This window comes from Amblyomma mixtum, chromosome 9, assembly GCF_055824585.1.
Source record: "Amblyomma mixtum isolate Tamu chromosome 9, ASM5582458v1, whole genome shotgun sequence".
In the NCBI taxonomy this organism is placed as follows: domain Eukaryota; kingdom Metazoa; phylum Arthropoda; class Arachnida; order Ixodida; family Ixodidae; genus Amblyomma; species Amblyomma mixtum.
In genome coordinates, this window is record NC_143020.1 from 38,097,548 (window position 1) to 38,117,938 (window position 20,391).

The 20,391-nt window shown below is 45.1% G+C and overlaps 1 protein-coding gene across 1 annotated transcript; it reads left to right on the forward strand.

Annotated features, from left to right (window-relative positions):
• Window positions 1-10,476: 10,476 nt before the first annotated feature.
• LOC149328782 (uncharacterized) lies at window positions 10,477-19,378 on the forward strand. The gene is made up of 5 exons (XM_089559090.1): window positions 10,477-10,521; window positions 13,469-13,626; window positions 16,065-16,138; window positions 17,701-17,784; window positions 19,269-19,378. Exons 1-5 carry the CDS (start codon window positions 10,477-10,479, stop codon window positions 19,376-19,378), a joined length of 471 nt encoding a protein of 156 aa, XP_089415216.1.
• The last annotated feature ends 1,013 nt before the right edge of the window (window positions 19,379-20,391 follow it).

Here is a 20,391-nt window from a genome sequence, read left to right on the forward strand (position 1 = left end):
ACGTATGGGTTTGTCTCATGAGTTTAACTCGAAAAGCCACGAAAAGACGCCGAAATCAATTTTCACTGTCTGATTTTAAACCAATAAGGCCAGCATCCATGGCTGGCACGCCACATGATGCTGGCGTTGAGTAGGAGCTATAGTCTGTCAATGAGTCATTAAGATTAACAAAGCAGGGGAGAACACTCTGCCGCCGTTCTATTAGGTGTGCAGTGTGTTTTACCGAACTGTTGCGCGGCCGTGCACGCCTGAGCAGACCGCGCAGCTCAATCTCCTCGTCGTCTTCTGTAAGGATGGCTCTTTGTTCACTGTAATCCGCCGCCTAACGCACCTTCTTGGTTAGGTAGGTTTCCCCGCTGCATCCAACTGCAGTGTCGCGGAACCATGGATAAGCGTCAAAAATATTTTGCGTTCTGGCTCTCACCAGGATTATGCGGCTACTCCATAATTGCACAGTACACATGCAAGCGGGGTAAAGTTGAGGCAGCAAAGCGGTCCACGCATGTAAGTCGCCATCTTGGACGCCATCTTACAGCACATTGATGTGGCCAGCACAGTTTTTTCTCGCGAAGTCAAGGATGGGTGAAGTTTCAACTTGAATTCGGAAAACTGCGGCAGAGAAAATAATTTTATGTCACTCATACGCGTATTTTCAATGTTTTAAATACGTTTTGTAATCTTTAGCATACTGATTGTGGTCATTTCTTTAATATCGGACGATTGTGAACATGTTCACGAGTAAACTGAGAAAACGTTCTCGGAGTTTCGGTTTTAAACTTCTGCTTTCGAATCTGATCAAGGCACTAATGCAAGGAGCTGCATACGACAAGGAGTCACTCGCGCTCTCGTGCACCGCGATGCCACCTTCGTGCGTTGATGCATGTCAAAAGCTCCAAAAGAATCGGACATTTCGCATCATTTTGTGAGTAAACGTGGGAAGTGGTACATATGCACAGTTCGCGACAACTGTGTACTGAAAGGGTGTGAACGAAAATCTCCCGTTCTCGGAATTGCTCTTTAAAGGCCGATGACACGAATCGAATCAGCCTTGCTGCCGTTTACTTTTTCACGGTATTCGGCTTTCTTAACGCCATTGCCTTAATCTGCTTGACAGAGTACACATTGGTGCTACTTATAAAGGATGTAGGTGTTCTTGCTTAAATGCATTTTTATTACCTTTTTCAGCACTAATGCATGCGGTAATTAAAGGTAACACTGTTGAAATGAACGGCCCCGCAACGACAACGGCACGAGAAGGACAACACATACGCACTCTACCAACTGTTTATTAGACGGAAAAGAGGCACACTAATGATCCTCAGCTCAAGCATGTGACACAGCTCATTATCGCTCCGAACAGATGCACTGACAGGAAATCGGCATGAAAACAAGACAGCATACATGTAATCGCAGGACACTTTTCTATCCCGTGCCTATAAAGCACTAGCGGCACTAGCTTCTCATAAATAGGTTTTTAAACCAAACAGAGGAATAAAAAAAAATCTCAGCAAAAAAGTAGTGTCATACATTAGAAGCAAAAGCACAAAACACAAAAGCACCACAACAACCAACCAAGCACCCACAATTTAGTGTGCACAATGCTATACATCGAACGAAAGTTTCTCGAGCGGTACATGCTGTTTCATATATTTCTGCCTCCACCTTGTTTCAGTCGTTCGTGATGAAGCTCTTGGCGTTGCTGCGTACGAAAAAAACCCATTATGAGCTCGTCCAGGGAGAGGAAAGACACGGCGCAGTCTTGCTCGGCGAAGGCGAAGGATTAAAAAAATGCGAGAGGCCCGCGGTAGTTTAACAAACCTTCGACATTTAATATAACAAAACGCTGAGCATTCAAAAGAAACCAGGCAGAGCAGTTGCTCCATTTACCTTGGGCATACGTTTCCTTTGCGAATTGTGTTCGTCCTTTTGAGGCCAAAGCAAATTTACGACGTGTATCTGCACTCGGCAACAGAGGACATGCAAAATCCCGCGCGCTCTACGGACGAAATACACTCCAAGCGCATCACAATCGCGGTATTCGCCTTCAAATAACAATTAAGTACACACAAGCCACCTGCATGAAACTGCAGTCGGTATGCGACACTGCATACAATTGGAAATGGTCTAAACGCGGCGATTTTCCCGTTGTTTACAGCAGTTTAGAGTAGTCGATAGCTACTCTGCATGCCGCCATCTTCCCATGGTCTACGTTGCCAGGTTCCAACTCCGTTCTTTGTCCAGATTTAGAGAGTGTCTAAACAGCTGGCAACATACACAAACCGCTGGATCATGGCGGCGTTCATGCGTTCCCCACTGGTATGCATGGGCTCAATGGCCAGCTTTCCCTCTAGAGTTGGTTATATTAACTCTATGACACACGCTGACTGCTCGATGGCGCTGCCCCTTATCGCTTCGTGCTGAACATTCCGCAGCAAATGAATGGAACGTGAGATCTGGCATGTTGAATAAACTGCCGTTACCGTTTCTTTATTGCACCTGGTCCATCCTTCAACATTACCTGCGCTCTACGCTCCATCACATGTGCCATAATCGCTAATAAATCGACGTCTTGAGGAGTTCAAAATTAACCGGATATGTTCTCAGTTTTTACCACGCCGTACTGTCGCATTATACGATCAAAAAGAAGCGTGATTTCTACGTGCATAGTACTAATAGGCAAGTAGGAGCAAACAACCTGCTCAGAAATGAACACTGAAGGCATTTCTTTGAATGCTCATCAAAGAGAAAGCGAAGAAACCCAGTTCCTATTTCCACAATATAAAAAGGCACATGGCGAAGAACTTATGAACGCAGATTTTTGATGCCCCCGTTCACCAGCTTTGAGCTTGCAGCGATTCAAGTGCAGCTGTGGGGCACAATTAAAGCCGCCTCACGGCAAGCTCATCGTGTCGGAAGAAGAACGCATGTGTGTGTTTAATATTTCAAGCTGTAGTGCGCGGTATCTTTTGCAGAAAAACTGCAAACGCACCCTGCTGTCAGAGAACCGTAAGTATAACCATCGTTTGGAATCATATCCTTCAGCATGAAAAACTCGAGCATCGAAACTTTTTCCACAAGAACTATTCTAGCCGTAACGCACGAAGCGGACAGACTGTTACGGCACACGACCTACGCTGGCCAAGAGCGCGCTGCGCTGTACGAATAAAGAAGAGGCGCGGGGCGAGCGCGAGGGGAGAGCGCGCTGTGCTAGCGCGCGACAGAGAACGAAAGAGAATCAGGAGCACAGACCTTTGGGCTAGTTGGTTCATAGCAGACACGTAGAAGGGCAAAAAAACACGGACAGAGAAGAGACTCGGACAACAGGAGCGCTTACTTTCAACTGAAGTTTATTTATACACCAGCACAACTATATACACCTTGCTGCATGACGTCAAACTGATAGCCCTGCCGACATTACGTGGCTGCTCCCCAAAACATTATTTCCTTTTTAGTCAGTGTGACAGATGGTGCGCTGACGCAGGATGGACCGGCTTTTCTAATCAAATCTGCCTCTATTATCCCTCTCACATCCTGACAACGATGTTTGGCCACAATCTTGCATGCGCTGAAGACAGGTTTACATGGTCTCTTATTCTTTTTAGCACAACCATGTGAATGTTCACAAAGATTACCGTCTCTATAATTGCCTACCTTCCTCCTGTGTTCCAGTAATCTTTCGTTCAGACATCGGCCAGTTTGACCGATGTACCTGAGCCACACGATAGAGGAATTTCATAGACCACACCAGAAACACATGCTACAAAAGGATCCCGGTGCTTGATACCGCATGGTTCTTCAGGCTTCGGAAAAGGATTAGTCAACTTGACTAGTTTTTCCAACTTCTCGGAGACTGAGAAGTTGGAAAAACTAGTCAAGTTGACTAATCCTTGGTAGCTTGGTAGCTTGGCAGTTGGTAGCTCAAGCGTAAAAACTAGTCCATGGCCTTTATTCTTACAAGCATTTAAAATCTTAAAAATATTACCTTAATACAATTGTCGAAATCAGTATTTAAAAGTATCAGCAAACTATCCACATATCTAGACATTAAAATATGTACTCCTTGAAATGTCTCAACAAGTTCTCTTTCCAGAGAAGCTAAAAATATATCGCAAAGAATAGGGGCTATACAGGATCCAATGCAAGATAGGCTGCTGGTTAAAAAAAGATAAAAGCCACATTAACAGCGTTACGGGCACTCCCACATGGTCTCTCGTTCTACAAAGCATACATGTGGTTGTCAGGTTGGAGGCAAGCTTGCGACAAGCACGCAAACCGATGACGTATTTAGCTACACTTGTATGTCCTCTCAGATTACCTCTCCTGTTAGAGCGCACTTCAGGTGTTCATCAAGACATCAGGCGCTTACTGCGCGAGGCGCGGACGCGGACAGACGTGGAGCGCACCCTATATATGAAAGGCGTTGACCGCTGTCTGCCAGCCGAGCCGTCGTTCAAGCTTCAGTGAAGCGCGCCCGCTCGACTTCGGGGTCAACACCACTCGCCCAGCCATGGTAGGGGTGGCAGCATGCGATAACCTGCGGGACGTCTTCGTCGTAATCCTCTGGTAATCGAATTGTCGCAGTGCCCGGTGTACACACTGTGTTTTGTTTGTTTGCCTCTATCTTGTGTTAGTGCATTTTAAGTAAAATATTTGTTTTGTAGTCTCTCTCGTGTGTTACGTTGTACGAATTGCATTGTAAATAACTTGTATGTTCACGTACGAGTGATTGTTCAATCCTCTGTATAATATCATTGCTGTATAAACCTTGTTTTGTTTGTGAACCTTTCGCTCCGACCCATTCTCGGAGTTCTGACCGTGCACCAAATGACCACCGTCTTTGTCACTTGGTAGCTGGTCTCTGGCTGATCTTAGCACGCTGAGTGGATGGCACCTCCTCTGTGACTTGGACTGCTACCCGCACACGCACTAAGGGTGCCTGGGAGTGCACCCTATACGTGTGGGAAAAATCGTGACACCTAAAACAAAGTAATAGCTTTTAGAGCGGATCCAGAAGATCAGAGCATCCCGGGACAACGAGGCATACACTTCGAATAGAGAGAAGACCTAAAGAACGCTGCGTTCATTCTCAAATTATAGTGTGATGTAATCAGCGTAGGCCGCGGCACGCACTGTCTGGCTATCTGGCAAAGGCAAGCCAGTAATGAGAGGGTCTCTATGTACAGCCGAGAGGACCGGGTCCAATGCCAGGACATAAAAAACTGGAGAGAGCATCCTTCATTAGCGAACACCACGGATTACATAAAGGGCCTCTTTCTCTGCAATGAAGTGACGGTGTTCTGGAGATATCCTCATACATCTCCCTAATAACAATTACAAAGGCATACCGGCAGCCGAAAGGGTCAAGAAGAGCCCAATTGTTTCGTGTTCTAGAAAGCTGAGAACCCATTCCTGGCCGAGAAAAACCAGTAATCCTTGAGCGCGGCAGCAGGTAGTGTACCCCAGGATGTCATGGATTTATGACGATAGGCGGTGGATACCGCGGTGAGGTGCGGGACAAGAAATGGTGACAGCAGATCAGAGATGGAGACACAACTCTCGGACTCTCTACAATGTTTTTCGCCAGTACATTTCAATCAGATTTTGAAAAAGTGGTGCGGCACCAGTCTACACAGCAACAGGAAGGACTTCTTTTAGGCATCAGAATAATACGGCCAGTTCAAAAGGAATCTGAAAAAGCATGCTGATTGAAGCTATGCCTAATTATCTCTGTTAAGATGGGGGAAAGAACTAAACATAAAATTATATTGGGAGCTCATCGGGCCAACGTGTATAACCTCGTTACATGGAATTCGACACCTCCATAATTTCGCTCAACGACGGGGCGGCACGAAGTTCTTCATAAATATCCGTGGGAACTTGGTGCAAGCCCATTAAGAAGAGACGTGCTGAAAAGTAAGCACGAGATACTTGAAAAGGCGGCTGTGCACTAGTTCGAATATGTTCAAAAACACAGATAACCTCCCTCATGCGAGCAAACTACCGTACTTGAGGGATTTGGAAATGCAGGGACTCAAGAATGGCGTACCAGAGCCTGGCGCACGAAACGGAGAACATCGCGATGAGCAGCGAGATTGCATCGAGGCCCTCACGCGGCGGCCATCAAAGAGAATGCTCGCCAAAACACCTGGAGGCCCTCTGCGCAAGCAGCACAGGTGATCGGCCTAACTAAAGACTGATGGTTCTGCACTGGTCCATTCAAGGTCCATGCTTCACTAATAAAGTTGCAATATTCGGCCGATTACCTTTACTGCTTTAGTGAGAGCGCCCCCTCTCCAAGCGCACACGAGTGGCCAGAGATTTGGGGTGCACAGATTAATGCGAAGTTTGCCCACCAGAAGGCGCACTTCATTCGACACACGACCCCTCAGGAAGCGACCGGAGGCGGAACTTTGGTGACACCACTGTTTCTTCATGAGATCGCAGTGACAAGGATGCGTACCAAACTCTGATTTCCTTGAGGTCCGTGAAACTCCCTCGCTCGTGTCTCGTTGTGAAGGATACATACGGGCAAACGCCACGGCCCCCGACGAGAACAATAGCCGCGGGAACCACGAGTGTCAGAACAAAGGGACGGTGATCGAAAATGAATAGTGGCGAGGCGGGGAGCGTCAGAACCTCAGCCGCAGACACCACATTCACCGGTCTTGACGGAACATAGGCCCTGTCCAGAGTCTTCGAAATGCACCACTCCGCCAAGTCCATGTATAGACACTACCATACGCTAGCCCGTAGGTGTCAGTTAGTGAATGCTTGTTGAGAAGGCGGCGAAGCTCGCGTGCGTAGCAGCCTGGCGCAACCATGCCTGTGCACTGCACGTATGCGTCCGTATCGAGCACGGAGCTGAAACTGCCCAACACTACGGCATGTCGCACGCACAAAAAATAAACTTCCAAATCATTAAATAATTCATTGACGAAGTTAAACTGAGCAGTAGCATAGATCCGAAGATTTCGAAGGTGAAATGAGTTAAACGTGCAGGTGAACACAAGCACGCGCCCCGACGAGTCTTACGCGACGCGATATTTGTGCATAAGCATGCTATTCAGAAAAAGCAGTGCCAACTCCGCTAGAACCTGACTGGCGGCCGAAAAAAAGGCAAGCACGTTATAGCGCCGCCGAAATCCAACATATCTGCAAGCAGAGGATTTCGCAACACGAATTACTGGAGAGCGTGACCACCTCTGCGTGCTTCAAAACGCCACATCCGCAAACGTTTAAAGGAAATATGGGATGACATTCATTCTAAAACTCAAATAAGAGATACAAGGATAGAAGAAATCAAAATGCGCTGCGAATGGCGCAAGCCTCTCGCTTTTTCTGAAGGGCTGCATCCGAGGTGACACGAGGCCTCCTGGACCGGCCAGCTGATGATTGCGAGTCCGCCGTTGGCGCACGAGGCCTTTTGAAGCCTGCACTCCAAGCGACCATCTTCACATTTTGATTAATCGAAAACATTGCATTTAAGGTGAACACACTAATAATCGGCGTAAAGGAGGACGGGGACGGCAGGGTGATGATGCCCGGATACGACTTTAACTTTTGCCCAGGTGCGATGCCTTCCTCGTCAATGACGAGACTACGGGAACAAGAGACTACAAACCGGCCGCCGTGAACAGGCGCTATTGCAGCACGGACGCCAACGCTATGCAGAGAAGCGCGGCATTCTCCGGTGGCGATGTTGCGGTCTTCGAGCGCTGAAATCCCCGCATCTACCGACGCGCACTCAGGAACGGTGGAGTAGGGACATCCGAAGGAGCAGGGACGCTGATAAAAGGATCTGGTGTTTCATCCTGCAACACATTGTGTTGCGGGCGTTTTTGGCGCTTAAAAAACAGCAGCTGATTCTTCTCCACCACTTATACGCAGATTGATTGGACACTTACTCTGTGAGACTCCGAGCGGTTATCACTTCACTGTCATACGTTTTGTCAAACAGGGATCCAACTTGTCAAAAATAAGCAAAACTAAGACAGTTGATCCTGCAGCTTTAAGATATAAACCCCTTCAAAAAAACCTATTCGCGTATTTTCTTACTGCTGTAAATAACGCACTCTGTAATCCGTTAACTCAGCAAACAAGGACACCAGCTACTCCAATGCAGTACAAATGATTTTCAATTCTTCTCCGTGAAATATCTAGCACCGCCAGAAACGAATGAAGTTCGCCGCGGCTAGCAAGCCAAAGCGTTATGATGACGAATCGGTTTTCAGAAAAAAAGAAGGGCGAATTAACGTTTAGTTTTTTTTTTTCTTGCAGGATCACATACGTAGCTCCCATCCTTTTACCTTAAGGCTGCGGAAAAGACGAAGCTTGAAGGGATCATCCGCAGAAGTGTCATGCAGGCTCTCGGTTAAACTATTCGGACCCCCGCTCTAAAATTTTGAGAAGTAGGTCTCCACAACACCCTGGATGAAATTGTATAAGCCGTACAAATCTCGCAGTAGGGAAGGCTACCGGAAAGCATGACAGTTAGAAAGGTATTAGCGAGCCTAGGGATGAACTAAAAGTGTCAATGGGGTCTCAAAGCCGACTTGATTAAGATGGTGTGTGTTAGGCTAATGTCCGGCCACTACCCAAAAACATTCATCCCGTCCACCACAAAGATCGCAGAGAGAAACGGGCTAAAGCCTTCGGCAGGCATTTCGGAAACTATCCGAGAGAAAGCGTGTACTACGTGGACACATCTAATTGTGGGAAGAGGAAAATGGTGATAAGCAGCTAGAGCCACAACACATTTCCGAGTCGGCGCCTCTAACACGTAGTGTAGTCCCGAAATTGAGGAAGAAACCTCCATCGTGGTCGCAATGGCCAGCGATAGTCAGTGACTCCAAGTTTGCAGTCATCAACTTTGTCAGGAGGAGGGTCTCCCCACTGACGAACGGGTTCTGTGTGCCGCCACGATCGACCGGAAAATTTACACAATCTAGACCCCTGTCCACGCAACTCTGGCTGGAAAATGAAGCATCTCACGAACTGGCTGGAGGTCTCGCTTTGCGGGACAGTGGGCATACCGAGGGACTCACAGGCACGGATTTGCTTGTTTGTTACATAGAGATCACACAACATTACAGACTCAGTAGAGCTAGCCGGCTGATATGTCATTGACAAATAGTCAGGCCACCTCTTGCCGCCGTGTCCAAGCTCATACATTCCCGAACCTGGTTTTGTGTTGTATTAATTACTCTGGACAACATTCAGATGAATGTAAGCTATGTAACGAAAAAGCGGATCTCAATCGTATTCTTTGGAAATGCCCTCTTGCCCCCCTGGAGGGCAAAAAAAATAAAGTAGCTTGACCAATGGGATGCTCTGCGACTCAGCTGCAATACGGAGACCCAGACAAAGGTCGTCAGGAGCAAAGAGCCAGGAGCCAAGACTTTCTGGCCGTCGTTTAGGCGAGGGGCATAAAGCCCCTCAACTGTTGGAAATAAAAGTTTTACAATCCAAAATGTTGCGTGCCATGAAACAAAGGCTCCTCGCCATTTGTGCATATGTCACATACTCGCAGATACGAAGATACGGACAGAGCTTGGGAACAGGGCTTAATCATTTTTGCGTCTGCACGATCGATCACAGTCAAGACCTGCTCAATTGTGTTTATCTTCAAGCACGCCTAACTAACCTCCAAAATTAACCAACTTTTGTTGCGAAAGCACTAAGGCCGCGTCCTGTCTCTGTGTATGGACTGGCGGATGGTATAAAAAATTTTTGCACTGGCATGAAAAATATGGTGATGTCATAGAAAATCTGTTTGATGGAAACTTACCCCATGAACAAATAAGAAATGAAACACTTCCCAGCCTGAGTATGACGCAAACAACAAGCCAAGCACCGCCATTTCAAGCTACCTTCATCTTTATATACTACCCACTGGTCACCCTTAAAGAGGCCCCAGTTTTACCGACATTCGTAGCAAAATTGTGAGGCAACGACTTGCTGACCATAGTTCTTGGTGGCGTCACTTGATTTCTCGTCGCATATAGCTGACATGCACCGGTCAGAGGCGAATGGTTCTGGGCATAGGGTGCAGACAGGAGTGGGAACGAAAGGATGATAGTGGGCTGGGGTAAAGTTTGAGGCCAGTGTGGGTGTCTCTATTCTGCGTCAGGTTGTTGCATGTTTATCTGGGGAGAGGTAGGGCGGGGGGGGGGGGGGGGTAGAGGTGGCGCGATGTTCTGTAGGCCTACGTAAGGTCGCTAAATAACTGCATGCACTCCTTTGTGAATCCCGGATCCCAGGCCACGGGAGCACGGTTTAAAGAACTGGGGGCTAAAACGTTAGCGGCCTCAGTTCCGGGATGCGCAGGCAGCCATATCAGCTACAGTTCTCTGAGTGCGGTGCATCGGGCAAGCCAACTGCGCCAAAAGCAGGGACATAAACTCGGCCTAGAGCAAAATTCACAATCGCAGTTTTGGAGTCAGTTAAAATGTACTGGTGCGACTGATGGCAATTGCAATGGCGGCCTCCTCGGCAGCTACTAAGGAGGTGTCGGGCGGAGAGGTAGTGTGAGGACGGTGGATGAAGAGGAGTCCACCACAGTTGCTGTTGCTTCAGCACCAGTGCAGGCAGCGACCACGGGCACGGTATCCAGCTAGAAGGCGTACGCTCGATGGACTGCCTTCGCACGGGCTCTGCGGAGCTGCTTGTAGTGGGAGGGGAGCATATTCCTTGTGAGAGACCTGATGAGCATCTCTCTGTGAAAGGGTCAAAGAATGGCGAGGAGGGTTGAGTCATTGGTCGGCATTCTATTTCCGAGGGAGTCCAGGATATACCGGCCTGTGGAGGGTTGTGTGAGCCTGATGTATTGTGCCTGCCGGTGCGCCTCCACAAGTTTGCCGATCATGTTGCGGAAGCTCATTCCTAGTAATCTGTCTCTGAATGTGTTGAGGGGAAGATGAAGCCCTATCTTGATTGTCTTGCGGGTCAAGCCGTTCAAAGAAGTTATTTCGTATTTGGATAGTTGTACTTATGGGGTAGTACACAACAAATGGTTGAGGAGGAAGGCATCATTGAGGTGACATACGTCGCGCTCATTTATGCCTCTATGATGGCCCTTTAATGTACGCACCAGGTAAGATGCCACACCTCAGCGTGATGGCGTTTTTGCTATAACTGAGGTCATCAAGTGCCCACCACTAGGCGCTGCGCGCTTAGGATAAGCCCCAAGACAATTCAAGCTTCTTAAGCTTGAATAGTCTAACGTAACATGCATATTAAGTTGTAGAAAAGGAGGTCCTTGATACATGATTCCGATAATGAAACTGCAGCCCTTCGAATACTGGGATTTTGAGGAAGTGACGAATGGTTCCTTAAAGAGACTGAGCTTTCGGATTCCTATCATTTTTGTTAGCACAGTGCAGAGAGGTACAAAATAGCCGCGAAACTTTGTACGCTGTTGGTACAAATTTAGAACAACCGTATTTTATCATGCCAGACTTACCTGCTCTGTATCACTGCACTGTGTGGTGTTTATTTCCTGTAAGTCGTACTTCCGCTCTTTCTGCTTCCTGGCCTCGGTTTCACTTTTCCAGTTATTTTTGAACAAAAAAACGAGTAATAATAGTGATCTTTTGACGTAGGTGTCGGCAATTGTGCCTCTGAAAAACTTTTTTTTGTTTCCGGAGCCAGGAATATTAATGCCTGACAATACATGTTACCCTGTCAGGCTGTGGCCAATGTTACGAACAGGGAGGTGAAAATTTTCGTAATGGTACTAACATTATTTTGATGCTTACCCAATGTACCGCCCACTTCTTCCTTAATTAACAAAACTACAAGCAAAATTCTAAAGATAGGAAACATCCGTCCTTTTGTACCAAGCGGCTGTCCTTTTGGTATAGTGCCTTCTCACAGAGCAGTCTTTGAATTTTTTAAAAAACTGCATAAATCTATACTGGGCTTGATGCCGCCAGCTGAGTTCGGTGTCCGCCTTTCACCTTGAAAACTACTTGCACGCTGGTGACTGATGTAAATAGACATACAGGTCAACTGCCTCTCAAGCTCATGTTATGAAACGTACAGGTTTGAGTGACGCTCCTGAAGTTTAAAACAACCATTTTTAGCGCCATTTAGTCGATACTTTCAAAGGGTTTATTGCAAACCACTTCCCGTGTCATCGATGTCCATAACTTTGAAAGAACGTGTGTAAATGTCACTGACCTGGCAGCAAGAGGCGATTTGTATGGTTATGTAGACATACTCGGCAAATAAAAGTCACCTATGTTCACGGGCCTGGCGCCCTTCAAGCCAACAAACAATGGCCGGTGGCAAAGGTAACATCTTGCTTGCTGCCGTTTGCGCTCTTGTCGTGGACCGGCTAGGAACCCTGGCATACTTGTCTAACTATCCCGAAGCTCCTAGCGACCTGCAAAAATACGTCAGGAAAATTTTAAGTCAGGAAAATTTTTACGGGGTGAAGCTGAATGGCCTCCGTGCTCATATAAGAGGTCAGCTTCCCATGCTATTAAACTCAGACTTGTGATCAATTAGCAGCTTTTGAGGCGAAGGGAAGCCATGGAGTGATCATTTGTCTACAGTAGGCTAGCTCAGCTGTGCGCATGTTTTTCAACCTTTCATTGAGACTTCACATCTTAAGAAAAATCTTCTAGGGTGTTCTTTTATTTTATCCTTACATGTCTCCCTGCTGCGGTGTGAGTCGGAGGAATCTAATTTAGATATAAATTCACGGTGTCGTAATCCTAGCGCACTTTTATTTCTAAAGAAGCTACAAAAGACTACAGCATGCAACGTTGCTGATTGCGCGATGCGTTATCAAAGACTATTTAGACGGTTAGCACGTAGCCTGTTACGTGTAAGTCATTCAGCTATGCAGCTGACCACAAAATCAATGCAATCGTAAATTTGCGCCTAATCGAACACCAGACAACTATTGGAAAGGAGTACTCAATGAGAGTTTAACCTCAAGCTTACAGTCACAGTACATAGAAAGCTCGCAAGAGCACCCTGCCCGGATCTGGGGCATTCGCTTATTAAAACAGACTACGATTGACCCATGCTAATCTAAAGTAACAAGCAATTACTAATTGAGACGGATACGAAAGTTGCTACTAAAGATGCAGGTGAAAGCTCTACACAGAGAGCGAAAGAGAAATAACGTTTTTCAGCAACCCATCAAGAGGCTGACGGTCCCAGCCCGCTTTCTCACGAGCTTCGTAGTAGAAGGAAAAATTTTCCAGCTCGGTGACCGAACTTGATACCACCACGTCTCGAGGGCAGTCGCTCAAAGAACTAAGGCAGCCAAGACATGTAGCATATTAAGGGCGAGTTTAAACTGATGTAGAAGTTGAAGCGTCTGCAGAAAAGCACGTAACCTAGGAACATGTACCCAGCTAGAAATTCCTTCTCTTTTGCATAATGAAAGCTCCGAATGAGCAAATATTTCTCCTGTTCTCTCAGGCATCAACTCCTTTCTCTTCCTTGTTTCCAGTGCTACCCAGATATAGGTGAATGGATCTGCATGCACAGGAACTACTACTCTGACCTGAATTTCGGTGGTTCATCTAAGTGCCTCCAATTCCAAAGATACGGAACTTACGAGAATTTCACCACTCCAGTCGCTTTTACTTTTGCACAGAATGGATCAACGTAAGCACAGGAGCCTCACGGCTACTAAAACATTACTCCACAGGACCCCAGTTGCATGCAGCACATCACAATCTCTTGGACGGTGTGGAAGCTATGCCAAGCAAAAGAACACACCAACACAAGCGCCCTATTTCCAGCAAAAAACAATTCGAAATTCGACAATAGCTGAAAAGCAGCACATCTGCCAAGAAATTGTTCCCTGTGTCACCGTTTTCTTGTCGCTGCTCGAAAACTTATGCTTTTCAGCAGGGGCCTAATTCTTGCGGTCATACTGCATTTTTATTTTGTTAATCATCTGTAATTAATTTTGTACGTAGCAGGGGGCGGCAGAAAGTTAGGTGGGCGGATGAGATTAAGAAGTTTCCGGGGATACAGTGGCGGCAACTGACAAAGGACAGGGTTAATTGGAGAGACATGGGAGAGGCCTTTGCCCTGCAGTGGGCGTAGTCAGGCTGATGATGATGATGATGAATTAATTTTGTAGTTCAGATAGAATAACAGGGTTCTTGAAGAGATTGTCTCGTAATCTCACAATAATAAAGTAATGTGATCTGAATCAGTGATAGAAAGGCAAATAAACAGTCTGAGATTTCTTCGCAATCATATATTTACCGGGATATCATCACATTGTTTACTAACTAAAGCAGCGTCTTTTTCAACGCCAAAAGGTGAACTACTTCATTCTACCGCTAAATGCGTCTCATGTGCGCTTTTGCATTTGTATCCCGAGGCTCGGTCTTATCTTTCATTTCTGGTTGGAGAGAGGCACCAGGTGTGAAGAAATTGAACCATGTTGAACTCAATAACGCTCGTGCATTACAAATCAGCCCTGTTTGCAAATTCCGCGAACAGTTCTTTTCAGTTGCGCTCAGGGCACCCTGTTTGTAGCAGGAAACAGGGAACTAGCGCTGATAACACGAGAACGCTCGCTTATCAACGAATAGAACTATTAGTCCAAGTATTAGAGCCTACATAGGACATACCGATTCCATAGCTGCTGCAGTGAGAGCTGTAAAAAAAAACATTCCATCAAATCAAAAGGCAAATCCTGCCCCTAAATGTTTATTTTCCACTTGCTAAGCCCAAAATTACCTTCAAATCCTGCCCGTTTTAAAAGCCACTCACTAGAATCGGACGTCCCGCCCTGAATATAGTTAATTAGATATATTTTTTTCTGCCGAAACGTTATACAGTGCAGCGACTTATCCCGGGACTTCCTTGAAGTCCTAAGCATTATAAAAGCTCATATTTTAAACTGGAGAGCAGCAAACGGCCAGCATAATACTTTGTTTTTCGCCATTTCTTTTGTTTTCGCCATTTCCATTTTGTTTTTCGCCATTAGGCACTGCTGCACGCACGCTTTCATCCAAGTAATATACACATATTTTTGACTCATCACCGGTGCCGACTTTATTCTGCTTGTGCATGTCGAAAGCAGCGGCTTTTTGTGATTTTGTTTTTTGTACATCCACTTCTCTTCCTTGTCATGCGAGCCCCTTCTGCTTGGTCCCAGAGCGAGACTATAATATAAATGAAGTGAAATATCAGTATTCACCTCACAGGGTAGACCAACCATAGAGACGGCAGGAATTTTAATTATTAAAGCAACATGGTGACCGAATAAGCAGTGTGGGCATGATTTGAGCTATATGGCACATATTTATTCACCTTTTTTATTTTGCTGTGCACCGTAACCTCAGAAAGAAAACGATTGTCCATCAGGATTGCGCTTCATGCAATTACGTCCTCGTCGCACAATGGTCGTAGCAGAGTTTGAAACATTTTGGTCTTGATTACGCGCCATTCACTGTAGGAAATAAATCTTCCCGTTTAATTTCAATCCTTCATTTCTGAATTTAAACGCACCACAGATGGCAGAAGGAGAAATTGGACTTCTACAGTCGCAGGAGTTTCATATACAGTTGGTCGCTACATAAAATATCCCTACACACCCTCGCTGCTGAGACCGAGGCAGTAAAATTTTCCTGACTGCGGCATTATTAGGCACATAGCCTCTGCTGACAGAATTTAAATATGCGTCGAAAAATATGCATTGTGCATGAGACAAAACTTAAAGGTGTTTCTTTCGTAGTAAACATTCCGCAAAACATTTGCGTTGAAGAAGATTTGACAGGTTTCATACGATAATGATTTCATTCACAAAAGTGTACACTGATGTAGCCTCTTTATTACAAAATAAGAACGAACTCTGTACAAGTATATTACATATAATCGGACTATATTGCATGGTGTTAAAGGGACGTAACATGCGATTATCTTGCCCATAATACGATGCTGGGAACGGCAGTGTGAAAGAAAACTGACGTAACTCATAATAAGTACAAAACAAAAGTAAGTAACTACTTTACATCCCAATGGGATGAATGCTGAACAACAAAAGCAACACACCGCAAAGACTGATTTCCATCTTGTCATAGGACTGGGAGCTTTCACCTGACTTCTTCGCCATGTTACACTGGGAAAAACATACAAAAGTTCACACCTGATGACGGTGAGTACTCAACTTTGTAACTTACCATAACCAGTGAATAAATTATTAAATCAATCCCGTCATTGTTTAAAATCTCACAACGTGAAATAATTTCAGTGTGTGAAAACTGAAAGGTAACTTTTGGCAGTCTGTTTACAGCATATTAAATGACAACGAAACTGCTTCTCTAAGAGGCGAAAGTGTTCATTCATGTCCGCACACCAGAACTACTTGCAGCAAAGAGCATAATGACTTCCTAAATGAAAGAGATGCAGTTGCAAAACATGAGCGTTTCGCCGAAAAATAGAAAACAGGCGCTATTCCTGCCACTGAAGCAGCGCGGACTTTTACTTGGAGACCGTCGACACTGCGTGGCAGCACGTCTAGTGCCGTGTCCGCGATCATATCATCATCAAGGTTGTGCGCACATCACAACATCCTTACTAGCCTATTCCGTCACCTTTTTCAGTGCCAGCACTAAACTGAAATCTCGGCAAGCTTTGCCTTCAAGCATCATACAAGTCAGTTCTTTAATCCCATTAAAATATGAAAGGTTAGATGGAGCGTTTCGTTACGACTGTTTCCTTAAGAAGCTGTCAGGTGCCATAGAGTGAATCACTTTTTGTGTCACCTGAGGGTAATGACAAGAGTTTGTGAAGAGATTACGGCTTCATCTCGCATTGTTGGTGTTCGCGTGTTCTGGGAAAAGTGAGTATGATGACAATACTCTTCTAATGAGCAGCCTCAGAGTAACGTTAAGGTGTAGGAGAAGGCGCTCCTCACCTCCTCCATTAAATGGCCGTAGCTGGAAAAAATTTTTCTTAATTGATGTTTATTAGCCTTAGCCGGAGGCAGACCTTCCTTACGAATCGAGGCGAACTTCCCAACTTTATCTATGTAACATTGGTCAGTGCAAGCGGAGGCATTAGGTGTGGTTACGTAACCTAAAGGAGAAAACAGGAATCGAGTCTTATTTTTGGCAGGGGCCATTTGCTGAGTACTGAGCACTTTTAAAGTATTTTCTGCGTGATTAATACATGTACACCGTTCAAAAACCTGATGCCCTGTAAATGGATACCGTGACCTGTGAATGACAGAACAATATTTCCATCAACCTCTTGGAAGATTTCAGCACGAAATATACCAATTCTTGTGTTTATTACTGCAGTTACATCGCATTTCACTTCCTGGATGTTAAAACATAGGCAGCTGACGTCTTGTGTGCAGATAGTGGTAACGATTTCAGATATCGTTCTTTTGACTTAGTTATAGAAATGTTACACAAAATGATTATCTGTAATGTTAGGACAAGCCTACAAAAGTTTAAGATGAAGTTTTTTTAAGAGAAGCTTAAGTTTAGATTTCATTTTCTGCTTACGTGATTAGTGAGGATAAATTGCGTAAAAAGAGCTACAAAACTTTGCTAATACTATGGTGGAGGTCATGTAATTTCTTGGATATAAAGCGATATGTTGCGGGGTGCGGAAATAAAACAACACGTTCATGCCTCGAATTGAGGCTTTGCATTTCTTTTTCGAAAGGTGTGGGAAGTGTCGCACGTTTTTACACGTCTTTTTATTCAGAAAATGCCCCTCTCGAAGATTTTTACGTAATCTACGTTGACTGTATAAGCTGCGCTGTCATCCGCCATCGCTATGCTGCAAAAGGTGAGTGCTAGAGTGCTAGACAATTCTGAATAAAGTTTTGAAATGGCGACCACTAACCGTGATTACCACCAATAGCATTGCTTTGATAAACAGCGCGTGTACCCTTTTCATCTCGTATTGGGCCAAAAGTAATGATTCTTCCCTTACTGAAAGTACTTCACATTGCCCAGATACAAAGAGGACCAGATTCCAGGGCAGAATTCAAAGAATAGTGTTCGCATTTAAACAAACACAGCCTGAATATTTTTCGGCCCGTGGGCCAAAATAAAACACGTGCTATCACCAACTATGTAGGACGTTGTGGTAGAAGCTACGGTATTCTTTTGAGAGTAAGTAAGACTCTACGCAAAAGTTTCATGCAGATGCTTTTCTTTTTTGACATGCCTTAGCACATGTTTCTTTATATTAATGCAGATCCCAGAAACAACGCCATATAGATGGCTTGGTTTTAAATTATCTGCTGGCGGAAGCGTAACAGAATGTTTAGGTGCACCGTCATATGTAGAATCAGCATAATGGCCTGTACTGGTGTTCATTGTACGGTGGCCACCAAGTACGAAGCAGTTTTGTTTATCACCTCGAGTTACGGGACGTGGTGCTGTTACGATATTTTTTTTTTGTAACAGCGGCCTGCACTGTAGGGACCACATTGATCTTGGAGTCTTTTGGCGTATTACAATCAGCAGAGAAATATGACCGCATTCGTCTTTCTGCTTTCTTGTTAGCCCAGCTGAAACTATAATCTAATACATCAAGAATTTGTTGGTAATGCAGTTTCCTAGAAAGTTGGTCAGGAGTAGTGCGAAAAGGCTAATTCACTGAAACAAGACGACTGGTCTAAGTAGTTCAAAAGTAAATAAATTTCGACTGGCAACTAGCAGGACCATCCCAATCAACTTTCTATGTGACAAAAGCGAGTCTTTTCGCCACGTACACATGATCCCATGAATACCAATATATATAGATGGTCCTGCCCACAACAAACGACGCCTGAAACTATGGCGCGTCTGTAAGGTGCATGCACCCTTTGCAACCCTCTACAGCAGCGAGTTATGCACTTATTTTGGCATGCACGTTTTCATCAGAGAAGTATCATGTTCAACCAAACTGATTATTAAACACGGGTGTGAACGCTGACGTCTGTGAAATCGTTTATCTGACTTTTGTGGACAATTAAATAGTTTTCGGCATTACAGTTATGGACATCACGACCAGGTCACTAATTGTTCACCAGTCTATCACAGAGCTTTTCAAAAGAATTTCATCGAAACAGCTTAATTACAATAGGAACATTACCTAAAGGTGCTAGTTAGTGGCACGAACCGTGTAAACAATGCTACTGCAGATTTAGGGCATGAATGTGGGAAATTTTTAGAAAACAGAGAAAGGCCAGTAGATTTGCGATCATCTCGCTAAAATCTGCTTTGTTACTTTCACTTACTTCCTTCTGCTTAATTTCTTTAAATCTGGCTTTACTTGAATAGGTCATGGATGTTCGCTCTGGCGCCGTAGAGGAAATCTGCAAGAACCAAACGACTCCTGCGACTTCATTTACGACGAGAACTGTGGCTCTTCGCCCAAGTACCAGGTTTAAAACACTCGGACATGCGATTTCTAGCCGGAAGATTGCTTCAAAGACAGTGACGGCACATCTGCTGAGATTCGAGCTTATAGCTTCCCTATTGTATTAGTTGTCATTAAGCTTTCATTGTATGTTCTAAGTTTTACGAAAATATTTCTTGGGGCGCAATATTCCAAATACTAAACTAGATGATTTTTCTAATTCTCTCACCGTGTGTTGTTCATTTCAAGTATTTTACCTTCATGTCATTATTCTTCAAGCAAGATACGAGTAGCAGGTAATCCAAGCCAAATACGTCTGCATTTTTGACATGCATAACAAAGCTTAAAAATCTGACAACTACGTTACTTTCTAAAGCGAAATTTGAGTGCAGCTCATCTACTGTTTCAGCTTTTCGAAAGATTCAGGCAAAGAATTCGAGCAAGACATATGAGTGCAACTGCAGACAACTTGTTATTTTTCACACAGTTTCCTTCTTCAAGAAACACTCCACTAACAGTACTTAATTTTCAAGAAGCCCGCGGTCGGAGAAATACATGGATATACTCGACTTAATGCGCCAATGCCTGGTTCTTAAAGACGAGATCTGTGCAAGTATTTCGTGAGGTTGTCACAGCCGTCGGAGGTGTTACGAGCGAGAGGAACGGTGGTGGTAAACTTTAATAAATTTTGAGCCGTATCTTAGGCTATTCTTGGATTGGCTCTTGGTCTGGTAAAGTGGCCGGCAGTCGGTGACGTCCGGCGACTTCTAAAGCCCAGCCCACCAGCTGTTTTTGTAGAGCTGAGTCGGAGCTCGACACCGCGACCTTCTATCGCTCGAGTTCAGTGAGTTGCCACTCTGATGGCGACTGAAACGGGGAGTATATGTAGAGTATGTGGTGGAAATCAGATCTTGGGGCTCCACATTGGGCACACTTTGCGGAGAACAGCCCTGGTTGCAGTAGTGCTAAATGGGCGGCAGAGAAAAAGCTGTGAGATTGTAGATGGCGCCACATCACCTGCTCTAATTTATTGAGTGATCTATG

Excerpts from the sequence above, each read along its gene's own strand:
- LOC149328782 (XM_089559090.1), top strand. The coding sequence starts at position 10,477 with ATGGCGGCCTCCTCGGCAGCTACTAAGGAGGTGTCGGGCGGAGAG. Across the intron at positions 10,522-13,468 it reads AGGAGGTGTCGGGCGGAGAG|TGCTACCCAGATATAGGTGA; the intron begins GTAGTGTGAGGA and ends CCTTGTTTCCAG. Across the intron at positions 17,785-19,268 it reads CCATCGCTATGCTGCAAAAG|GTCATGGATGTTCGCTCTGG; the intron begins GTGAGTGCTAGA and ends TTACTTGAATAG.